This window comes from Oncorhynchus clarkii, chromosome 4 (assembly GCF_045791955.1).
Source record: "Oncorhynchus clarkii lewisi isolate Uvic-CL-2024 chromosome 4, UVic_Ocla_1.0, whole genome shotgun sequence".
NCBI classification, from domain to species: Eukaryota; Metazoa; Chordata; class Actinopteri; order Salmoniformes; family Salmonidae; genus Oncorhynchus; species Oncorhynchus clarkii.
In genome coordinates, this window is record NC_092150.1 from 17,068,426 (window position 1) to 17,080,654 (window position 12,229).

At 44.9% G+C, this 12,229-nt stretch overlaps 1 protein-coding gene and 1 pseudogene across 1 annotated transcript; both read left to right on the top strand.

The window, feature by feature from the left end:
* The first annotated feature begins 216 nt into the window (after window positions 1-216).
* LOC139407931 (RNA helicase Mov10l1-like) lies at window positions 217-4,716 on the top strand (annotated as a pseudogene).
* Window positions 4,717-10,890: 6,174 nt separating this feature from the next.
* LOC139407589 (secreted frizzled-related protein 5-like) lies at window positions 10,891-12,174 on the top strand. The gene is made up of 3 exons (XM_071151415.1): window positions 10,891-11,174; window positions 11,443-11,708; window positions 11,864-12,174. Exons 1-3 carry the CDS (start codon window positions 10,891-10,893, stop codon window positions 12,172-12,174), a joined length of 861 nt encoding a protein of 286 aa, XP_071007516.1.
* The last annotated feature ends 55 nt before the right edge of the window (window positions 12,175-12,229 follow it).

A 12,229-nucleotide genomic window follows, 5' to 3' on the forward strand; every position in this document is an offset into this window, starting at 1 on the left:
CAGACCCGCGTTCAAATAGTATTTGTTTTCATTGAAATACTGGACTGTTTGGTTCAGCCTGCCCTGCCTGGAGTGCCAGATGTGCAGGAGTTGCACGGTAACCATGTTCCATTGATTCCATTGCACCTGGCAAGCTCAGTCAAGTTACTTGTAATTGGTTGTATTTGGTTATTTACAAAAGTTGCCCTCATTCTAGTTCTCTGGATAAACAGTGAAATGTCTCCTCTTGTTTCCATTCTGTAGGTGTGTTACCACCTGCCCAGTAGTTATGTTCTGGTGTGCACTCTCTTCAACAGTGCTGCTGACCTCATCTGTATCCAGCTCCATGACAGTGGGTTCCTGCACGCTACGAGCTTGGCCCGCGTCAACACCTCCTGTCGACTGGAAGAGGTACTGCACCCACCGCCTCGATCCCATTTTCTCTACCAGTTTATGCCTCTGTCTGTATCTCCTTTAGGCAATCCCTGAGGTTATAAGGCAGTACTCTCGGGCTGGGAAGGACATCCGATATGCTTCCTTGGACAGGTTCGTGGTCAGTACCTGTACCACCGCTGGCCTTCTCTACCAGATTGGGCGTGTGTAAGGGACAAGAAGATAACAAGGCTCCCTTATGTTAAAGGTCCAATGCAGCCATTTCTATCTCAATATCAAATAATTTCTGGGTAAAAAATGAAAGTACCTTACTGTGATTGTTTTTTTTGTTGTTGCTAGGACTGTCGGGGAAGAGTCTGAGTGTGGAGGAAATGGAAAACTAGCTGTTATTGGAAAATGTTTGATCTATTGGTCTATTAACAAAACTCCTTCCCATCAAAACAGGCTGGATTTTCAGGCCGTCTTTTCAAACAGTTGTTACAGTAGAAGTGCAGTATCATAATTTTCACAATTTCACAGTATTATTCCAACCTCATAGTGTGGACATATATAACACAGGAAAATCACATTTCGGATTGCACTGGGCCTTTAAGGTCCATTGTTAACCTCCTTCATCAACAGAAGAACTACTCTGAAGAGGATCACAATACTACATGTATTAAAATAATGAAAGTTGTTGTTTATTCCTCAGTGTGGCATTGATCCCCCTAGGGCTTCTGTCAGAGAGAGACGGACAGGTTAGACTAAACAGAGTACACTACAACCACAAAAAAACTGGAACACCCTTACTAAAGTGGTGCAACCATTGAAAAACATTGCACATCACATAACTGACAGAAGTCATAACCATATTTTGTGGCCTCTTGATCAAAAAGTGAATCATATGTTCTGTTGCTACCCCCACCTTTCACATAGTTCTGTCTGGAGACCCCAGGCAGGTGGGTCCAATTGTGAAGACCAAGCTGGCGCAGGCATTGGGCCATGGGGTGTCCATGCTGGAGAGACTGATGACCAACCCCCTGTACATAAGAGAGAGTGGGGGATACAACCCAAAGCTGGTGAATACACACACACACACACACACACACACACACACACACACACACACACACACACACACACACACACACACACACACACACACACACACACACACACACACACACACACACACACACACACACTCCCTGTCAGTGCCATGGTCATCTAAATCATGCATAGTGAGTCACCAACTGAATCCAAATGATACATCTTCTTATACATAATGTTTTGTCTTGCATTGTAATATAATGTTTAACAGACACTTTTATTCAAAACAACTTATGGGTGGCCCCAGCGGATATCGAGCCCTCAACCCTAGGCATTGCAAGCACCATGTTCTACCGACTGAGCCACACAGGATCACATTGTAAATAGGTGGCTCCAAAGTTTATTGCATTCTCATTGTGTCCTCTCTTCTCCCTCCAGGTGACAAAGCTGGTGTATAACTACCGTTCCCAGGAGGCCTTCCTGGCCCTGCCCTTTAGACTGTTTTACAGTGGGAAGCTGTGTGTCAGGGCCCAGAGGTCCATCTGTCCATCAAGGGATTCCATGGAGTCAGGATGAGGGCTCTATCTGTTTCTCTCGCTCTCTCGTTATGTTTCTTTCTGTCTTTTCTGTCCAAAATAGACTCAAGACAATGGGATCTTTCTCAATAGTCTTTCCTTGAATCCTTGTGGGATTCCACTGGGATTCTCTGCCTCTAACACTATTACGGGGGCTAACTCACTGGTTTACTGGTGCTCTTCCATGCTGTCCCCAGGAGGGGTGCGTCACTTGAGTGGGTTGAGTCTCTGACGTGATCTCCCTGTCCGGGTTGGCGCCCCCCTCGGGTTCGTGCCATGTGGGAGATTTTCGTGGGCTATACTCGGCCTTGTCCCAGGTTAGAAGTTGGTGGTTGAAGATATCCCTCTAGTAGTGTGGGGACTGTGCTTTGGCAAAGTGGGTGGGCTTATATCCTGCCTGGTTGGCCCTGTCCGGGGGTATCGTTGGACAGGGCCACAGTGTCTCCCGACCCCTCCTGTCTCAGCCTCCAGTAATTATGCTGCAATAGTTTATGTGTCGGAGGGCTAGGGTCAGTCTGTTCTATCTGGAGTATTTATCCTGTCTTATCCAGTGTCCTGTGTGAATTTAAGTATGCTCCCTCTAATTCTCTCTCTCTCTTTCTCTCTCTTTCTCTTTCTTTCTCTTTCTCTTCTCTCGGGGGACCTGAGCCCTAGGACCATGCCTCAGGAGTACCTGGCCTGTTGACTTCTTGCTGTTCCCAGTCCACCTGGTCGTGCTGCTGCTCCAGTTTCAACTGTTTTGCCTGCGGCTATGGAACCCTGACCTGTTCATCGGACGTTCTACCTTGTCCCGGACCTGCTGTTTTCAACTCACTCTCTCAACCGCACCTGCTGTCTCTAACTCTGAATGATCGGCAATGAAAAGCCAACTGACATTTACTCCTGAGGTGCTGACCTGTTGCACCCTCTACAACCACTGTGATTATTATTATTTGACCCTGCTGGTTATCTATGAACGTTTGAACATCTTGGCCATGAACTGTTATAATCTCCACCCAGCACAGCCAGAAGAGGACTGGCCACCCCTCAGAGCCTGGTTCCTCTCTGGGTTTCTTCCTAGGTTCCCGCCTCTCTAGGGAGTTTTTCCTAGCCAACGTGCTTCTACATCTGCATTGCTTGCTTTGTAAAAAGGGCTTTATAAATACATTTGATTGATTGATTGATTGTGTCTTCGTCATGTCCTCTGTCCTCCCATTTCTCAATGTCTGCGTTTCCTCTCCTCGTCTCCCACTGACATGTTGAGAACATTTTGACAAATACAGGTTTTCCTATCTTGTCGGCATCGAGCCTAGACGTTGAACACCAATAATGCCAGTCACAGAGATGAGAGAGGGCAACAACCCTTTGTGGTTCAACCCTGGAGAGGCGGTACAGATGATGCTGTACTGCTGCCAGCTGGCCAAGAAGCTCTACAATCCTGTAGCTGCCACTGACAATGGCATTCTTGCTCCCTACAGGAAACAGGTCAGTATGGCATGACCATTTAGACTGTCAACAGTGGGTACCATTCTGTTACAGTTTACTTGTTACTTGCCTAGTATTGCTGTAAAAATCCTAAAAAACCCATAACAAGTTCATTATTCTGTCACAACTAGTACAGTGGTCCATCTCCCTTAACCCTGAACACCGGACTGACCGGTCTGACCACCTGAACCTCTGCTCCTCAGCCAGAGAAGATCCGTGTGCTGCTCCACAGGGTGGGCCTGTCTGACATCAAGCTGGGCTCTGTGTAGGAGTTCCTGGTCATCATCTTGTCCACGGTAACATTCCCCTCCTTCATTATTGAACTTGACTAATTTCCCTTTACAGGGTCTCAGGTCCATTCGTTTTCAATTCAGGGAATACATTCTGAAATATAAAAAAAACAATGTGTCACTTTTGTGTCACGGGATACTAGGAGTGGTGGGTTGGAATCAGGCGCAGAGAGCAGGGTTCAGTATATCATGATTTATTCTCCGACCAAAAAATGGTCACGCTAACATACATTTGGCATAGAACAGACCAGTCCAAACACAGGACCAAACAGTCCGGAGAATACACACATGAAAACCACATCCAACAGAGTAACAAAAAACAATCCCGCACAAAACAAGGGCGGGTCAAACTACTACATATAGGGAAGCTAATTAAACTAAAATATACACAGGTGAACCTAATAAGACAAAACCAACAGACAAATGAAAAAGGGATCGGTAGCGGCTATTAGGACGGGGACGACGACCGCCGAGCACCGCCCGAACAGGCAGGGGAGCCAACTTCGGCGGAAGTCGTGACATTTTGTACGAGTTGTGTATCACTTCACTTGCTGAATTGACTGAATTGTAGATGCAATTGACACCTATCTTAATACATCTAAATAAATGACCTCTTGTTCCAGGTGAGGGAGAATGAGTCAGTGCAGTGTGACGACCTGCAAAGCATCCTGTGATTGCTGTCCAACCCCAAGCGCTTCAGCATGGCAGTCGTTCGGCCCAAAGCCCTGCTCATCGTCATGGGGAACCCGCTCCTCCATAGTCAAGTACCCATGCTTCAACCCTCTCCTCCAGTACTCTTTTGAGTGACCGCCAACCTCTATCAGGGCTGCACACAGGTGTGTTTGGAGTGTATTATGCACCACACACACACACACACACACAATTTAATAAAACATGAGTCAAAGCAAGAAACTTTAATTAGTCAGTAATAAAACACACAAATCTCTTACTTTCTCCTCAGAGCTGCCAGTGAGAAAGAGGAGTGAGAGAGTTTGCTGTGCTCACTACTGCTCAGCTGTCCATCACTCCAGCACTATCTGTCCTATTATGTTCAAATATAGTTTTCTTCATTCATTTATCACATTATCATGACTTGGCCCTCTACATTTGTTAATCTACACAGTAAGCTGCGTATGTGTTAATCAATGAAATATGTATGGAGATGTCTTTGGAGAATGCACTCCAATTCCACTCCGCTGTAAGAGCAAACTTTAGATGCAGTTGTCATGCAGTCCACTGGTTGGCAGTAGTACATATGATGATACAAACCTTTGGTGTTGATTTTTCTTCTTATTGGGTTATTGGACTTTGACACCAGTGTCTATTTCATATTGTGCTAGCTAGATCAGTGTTGTATTGACAATGAGTCTATATCAAGCAACACTTCCAAAGGTGTGCTTTAGAAACATCCTGCTATAATAGAAGAGGACTGGTGCCAGTGACTACCTGTGAGAAACCTATCATGAGTAAGAGAGGTACTGGGACCGTACCATGGTACCTGAGTCCCACATCAAAGAGCTCCTCAGGTAAACAGGGTCTGAAGCTCCCTGACAGTGTGGCACATTCAAATAAAAGCTGTCTCCTCCCTACTCATTAGAGTCCTATTGTGATTCAGTCCTAGCACCACCCCCTCTCCTCTACTTTCTCGCTGGGCTCCACCAGGGCTGACTGCCACAGGAGAGTCAGCCTGTCAGTAGCACTCAGTTGTCACATCCAGTCTCCGGGTGGACCTATAGGCAGACACAGACAGACGCTGCCTGCCTGCCCCACTGGGGCTGTTTAGACACACTGTCTCCTGCAGCCTAGCATATGCTGTTACTCACATTGCTCAACAGTGTCTGAGACACTTAAAAATAATAGTCACTCAATAGAATGGTCCCCCTTCACTGCCAGCAGGCTAAATAACAACCAGGGACCTAAGAGGCAGGGTTATAGTATGTGTTTTTATTTTTGTTTTTAAGTGTAGTTTCAGTATGTTTTCAGACCTGATTTGCTAGTTTTTACTTCTGTTTCCAATATAGTTTTAGTGTTTGGAACAGAAAGCATGCCTGGGAGGCTAGAAGACATTTGTGTTGTATGGTGTTTTTTGGGGATGTCACTTCTTACAACTGGGGGTGAAGTAATAGATAAAGTAATGAGTCAGATCAAAGGTTAGGTTTATATGATAAAGTATCTGTGACTTGGATTTAAAAGGAATAGCGCCGGGACTGGTGCAAAAAAATATGGTAACTCTCTCTCGCCCATGTTTACACCAATGAGGAGTAGGGGTTTACACCAATGAGGAGTAGGGGTTTACACCAATGAGGAGTAGGGGTTTACACTAATGAGGAGTAGGGGTTTACACCAATGAGGAGTAGGGGTTTACACCAATGAGGAGTAGGGGTTTACACCAATGAGGAGTAGGGGTTTACACCAATGAGGAGTAGGGGTTTACACTAATGAGGAGTAGGGGTTTACACCAATGAGGAGTAGGGGTTTACACCAATGAGGAGTAGGGGTTTACACCAATGAGGAGTAGGGGTTTACACTAATGAGGAGTAGGGGTTTACACCAATGAGGAGTAGGGGTTTACACTAATGAGGAGTAGGGGTTTACACCAATGAGGAGTAGGTGTTAACACTATTGAGGAGTAGGGGTTTACACTAATGAGGAGTAGGGGTTTACACCAATGAGGAGTAGGGGTTTACACCAATGAGGAGTAGGGGTTTACACCAATGAGGAGTAGGGGTTTACACTAATGAGGAGTAGGGGTTTACACCAATGAGGAGTAGGGGTTTACACTAATGAGGAGTAGGGGTTTACACCAATGAGGAGTAGGGGTTTACACTAATGAGGAGTAGGGGTTTACACCAATGAGGAGTAGGGGTTTACACCAATGAGGAGTAGGGGTTTACACCAATGAGGAGTAGGGGTTTACACTAATGAGGAGTAGGGGTTTACACTAATGAGAAGTAGGGGTTTACACCAATGAGGAGTAGGGGTTTACGCCAATGAGGAGTAGGGGTTTACACCAATCCAATGGTTTTTAACTTGTAAGAATTATCAAGTTAGCTACTGATTTCTAAGGCTATTTGAAACCACCATCTCCTAACAACATTTACCTGCCAGCTTCAATAGCTTGAAAACTTCACAAAAGCTTGAAACCCCCATTTCTGACCAAAGTTTAGGGGGAAAAAAAGTCAAACTTCTATTTTATTTTTGGTTTCAACGATAATAGTTTTTGTGTAGTTAGAATTTTTCAAACTGGTTTGTTAATTATTTTATTTCGGTTGACTAAATATTTTTTTCATTATTTTTGTATAAGTTTTAGTTTACTATATTAACCTTGCTAAGAAGTTGTGTTGACTACATGCAGGTGGAAAAGACAACAGTTTAATGCGTTTCTCCCATGTTTTAGGCATTCTGTATGGAAGGGGCAACATGCTGACTGACTACTCTCAGGATAGCCAAGCTAACATACCTACAAATGATCCACAGCTCCAAGTACTATTGTTTGACATTTCAATATAAAGAGTTTTTGGTTTGTCATTCTTTTTGCTTGCCAGGTGAGAGGTAAATGAAAACTTGCTGACATGGACACATAGGTTTAACAGTAGAGAAGTGGTTGGAAGTGTACAGAGCTCATTCCGCTAGTGCAGTCCTGATTCAATGACCAGTTTGTCTGAACCCCTTTTGTACAATAAAACCATACCGAATAAGATGACCATTAACATAAAGACTACTATGTTAACCAATGTGATCATCAGTGAACATATTTGTCTGTGTGGGAGTGTGCCCCTGTGACTCCTTACTGGTCTTTGATAGACAGGTGCCCAAAGGAACCGTAGTCCCCATTACCAACACAAACACACCGTCTACAGACAAGCAGGGGGGCCGTTAGAAAGAAAAACAGTCCCCTGCAGGGATAATGGCAGAGGCAGCTTGTTAAACGTATGACACTATTGTTCTGAAAAATTGGTCTGTGACTCTAATTGCCCAGTTAGGCCCCTCAGTTAGTCTCATCGTCTGAACCCAGGGCCCCGGCTCAGATCAGACTGGGGCTGGGCAGGCACCAAAGCCTTACGGGATGGCCGCTTGGCTGAGGCCGATGGCGCTCTGACTGGAGAATGAAGGCTGTGGGAGAGATAGGGGCCAGCCAGACTGAGCCTATGTTCATAAATCAAATAAAATCAATTTGTATTGGTCACATACACGTGTTTAGCAGATGTTATTGTGGGTGTAGCGAAATTCTTGTGTTTCTGGCTCCAACAGTGCAGTATTATATAATAAGTAATATCTAACAATTTCACAACAATACACACAAGACACACAAATCTAAGTAAAGGAATTGAATTAAGAATATATAAATATATGGACAAGCAATGTCAGAGCGGCACAAACTAAGATACAGTAGAATAGAATAGAAAGAGTCTTAGAGAAGGGGTACTGCCCTAGGATCAGTTTTGCATTTAATATCGTAAGGAATGCGATCCTAGATCAGCACTCCTACTCTGAGACGCTTTATGAATATAGGCCCTGGGGCTTAGATTGATTTGCCTGGCACTTCTACAGTCTGAGCCTTGGTACTGTTCCTTGTGCATGTGGCAGCACTCAGACCAAGCCCTATTACTGACTCAAGCCCTCTGGGCGCAAACCCATCAGAGATACACATCTGAACGTGGTTTGAATTGAGTTACTTATCAACTGTGCTTTAATTTTGTGCTGCCATTAGAAGTTTGTGCGAGACGGAGGGAGTGAGAGAAGCGGCATGTCATTAGAAGCAGAGCCTGGACCACCAGTCTGCATCGCAGTGGGAGATCTCTTCTAGTTGTCTGATGAGAAGGTAGGATGAGAGGGTAGGAGCATCCTGTGGCTGTCTGCCACCCATATGACACAGTGTTCCTCCCAAACTGTAATGAAATCATTTTTCTGTGATAATCATCCTTCTCCAGGATTTCCTTGAATACTTTTTATACCCTAATGTTGTGGTTCCCAACTCCGGTCCTCGAGTAACCCCAACAAAACACATTTTTGTTGTAGCCCTGGACAAACATAGCTGAATCAACTAGGTGAGGGCCTGATGATTAACTCACAAGTTGAATCAGATGTGCTTGTCAGGGACTACAATACAAATGTGTACTGTTGGGGGTATATGAGGACAGGAGTTGAGAACCACTGCCCTAACGTGAGATATAAAGCAGAAAAGGTAAGAAATTGCGTAGTTACTTTTTGCACAAGCTTTTTAAAAGTAAAATAGTGAAGTTGGCTCTATGATTTGAAAGTGTCAATAATTGGCAAGAGAAATTGTATGTTTTGAATGTCATTGCAACATAAGGTACAAGATTTACACTCCCCTCCATATTTATTTGGAATGTGAAGCTAAAATTTGACAACATACAGCATTTTGAATTTGAGATTTTGAGATCTGAAATGTTTCATATGAGGCAACAGTACAGAATGTCACCTTTTATTTTACGGTATACTTTCACATATATATATAATTTACCTTTTAGAAATTAAATCCCTTCATGTATCTAGTATTTTTTTATGTGTGTTTTGTTTTCTGTAAGTATTTGGATGAATTCACTTATACTGTATTAAGGTAGTCAAAAGTGTATTATTTGGTCCTATATTCCTAGCAAGCAATGACTACATCAAACTTGTGACTCTACAAACTTGTTGGATGCATTTGTAGTTTGTTTTGGTTGTTTTTCGGATTATGTTTTGTCCAATAGGAACTGAATGACATTAATGTAAGCCTCTTGTGTAATTTTTTTGTCACTTCTCTTGTAAATAAGAACAGCTGATGTTTCTGAACACTTCTACATGAATCAAATCAAATCACATTTTATTGGTCACATACACATATTTAGCAGATGTTATTGCGGGTGTAGCGAAATGCTTGTGTTCTTAGCACCAACAGTGCAATAGTATCTAACAATTAATGAATCCTGAATAATGATGAGTGAGAAAGTTACAGAGGAACAAAGATCATTAATCATCACTTCTATGTACGATTACAGAGCAACATTGACACATTTTAGCTTCACTGTCCAAATAAATATGGAGGGGAGTGTATGTCATTACATGATTGTCTGGGGGCTCCCGAATGGCGCAGCGGTCTAAGGCACTGAATCTCAGTGTAAGAGGCGTCACTACATACCCTGGTTCGATTCCAGGCTGTATCACAACCAGCCATGATTGGGAATCCAATAGGGTGGCACACAATTGGCCGAGTGTCGTCTGGGTTAGGGGTAAGCCGTCATTGTAAATAAGAATTTGTTCTTAACTGATTTGCCTGATTAAAAAGTATGTGTCTGTCTGCTGCAGTCAAGTTTGATCTGATTGCTACAGTAGGTAGACAGAGCTGTAGCTTGCTGTTGTTGTAGCATTTAGCATGTGCATCAGACTGTAATCTAGGGTCACATCAAAGCCCAGTGAGCCAGACAGAAACACGACTCCGCTAAAGGGAGTGTGATCAGAGCTGGGCTCTGGGATCAGGACCCTTCTTCTCAGGAAACCCTCAAATTAGCAAAGGAGGAGACATGAAAGAGACTCAATATTGAGGAGACTGCCTGTCTGTCTACACAGAAGAAATGAGCCTACACTGTTTCTCCTGAGTAAAATATGAATTATAAACATTCTTGATTTCACATGTCATATTTAAATGCCAGTCAATGTTTCAGAACTTTGTCTCAAATATACATGTGTGTTTCATGTACTTCTGTCTTTACAGCAGTGTTCTCAAAACAATGGCTCACAAGACAAAAATTATATATACATGAATACATAACTGCTCAGCAAAGTGTCTTATGTGAACCCATCAGCAGGAGGTATTTCTAATGTAAAAGTCAATAGATTTAATGGCGAAAATAAGCCCCGGAGACTGATAGTTTTGCATTGTAATGCCTTGGCTGTGATTGCTCTCATAATGCCCCCCGCCTCCATTCACTATTACCCCCTATGTCTGCAGTCATCACAAAACTAGCTGTTGTCTCCTCTCACACCTCGTCCCAGCCTCTTTGATAGGTGGTTGATAACAGTCTGATGGGGCTGGGCTGGTTGTATATATAGAGGGAGGCAACTGGCACAGAGAGACATTACCTTTCCTACAGCAAGCAACAACAGCACCTGTCTTCTCCTTAATTGGATTTTCAGTCAGGACTTTGTTTCTCTTCACGATGGATCTCTTCTCCTTCACCCTGACTCTCCTGGTTCTCCTGGCCCCAGCCTGGGGCTTTGACCTGGGTCAGTCGACCCGCTGTGTGCCTATCCCCCACCAGATGAGTGTGTGCCAGGACGTGGGCTACTCGGAGATGAGGCTGCCTAACTTGCTGGGGCACAGCAGCCTAGAGGGCGAGGTGGTTCCCCGCTCGGAGGACTGGAGACCCCTGCTGCAGACCGGTTGCCATCCCCAGGCCCAGGCCTTCCTCTGCTCCCTCATCGCGCCCGTCTGCCTCGACGCGTAAGTTTGTAGCTTTTGTTTGCCTTTTACCTATACATGTCCTCTTCTATCTTTCTATGTCCTTCCTGTGTGTGTGTGTGTCTTTCTCTCTCCATACTAGGCTGCTCTCTTCCTTCTCTCTTGTCTATTTCCCTATTACCTTCCCCTTGAGAACATCCCACTGCCAACTCCTTCTCAAGAGGGAACTATCCACTCCTCCATCACTTATATTTCACCCTCAGTGTGTTTACAATGGAACATGACCCCGTGTCTGTCTCTCCATCTCCAGTTTTATCCAGCCGTGCCGTAGCCTGTGTGTGGCCGTCAGGGACAGCTGTGCCCCAGTACTGGCCTGTCAGGGCCAAGTCTGGCCAGAGGCGCTAGACTGTGACCGCTTCCCTACCCAGGAAGACATGTGCCTGACCCCCCACCCCAAACACAGCAACAGCCACCTCGCCAAAGCATTGCCTAAGCCTGCATGCCAAGCATGTCCTTCCGTGGAGGAGCACCCTTCACTGAAGACAGTTCTGGATGCTCTGTGCCAGGATGACTTTGGTAAGCATGTGCAATAATGTACTGTATATATGTGTATGTTTACACTGATTAGTATGTTATGCAAGTTTATTAGTGTGTATATTTGTACCATACATATGTGTGTACTTCTGTCTCAGCTAGCATACTCACCTTCTGTCCACTCTCTCCTCCCTCAGCTGTAACAGCCAAGCTGTCTCGCCGGCGCCTGCCCTCAGGGGAACCAGAGTTTGAGGTGGAGGGCCGGGTAGAGTTTATCCGCCAGGGCCCCCTGCTTCCCTACGACACCCAGCACCTCCTCCAGCAGTGGCTGCTCATCAACCTGCCCTGTGCCAACGTACTGGTCCGGCCCGGCCGTGTCCAGCTCTACCTGCTGACTGGCGCTGTGCAGTCCGATGGCACCCTGGCCCTCACCCGCCTCTTCCCCTGGCACAAGAAGAACAACAGCATCACAGTGGCTGCGCGCAAGTGGAAACACCACAGGTGTTGAGTGACTGGATGATAGGAGTGATATTATGAAAAATATGATCTCTGTTAAATCTGTG

Bases quoted from the DNA above. Each gene is read 5' to 3' on its own strand.
- LOC139407589 (XM_071151415.1), top strand. From the start codon at position 10,891: ATGGATCTCTTCTCCTTCACCCTGACTCTCCTGGTTCTCCTGGCCCCA. The intron at 11,175-11,442 runs GTAAGTTTGTAG...CTCCATCTCCAG, and splicing joins GCGCCCGTCTGCCTCGACGC to TTTTATCCAGCCGTGCCGTA. The intron at 11,709-11,863 runs GTAAGCATGTGC...CTCCTCCCTCAG, and splicing joins TCTGTGCCAGGATGACTTTG to CTGTAACAGCCAAGCTGTCT.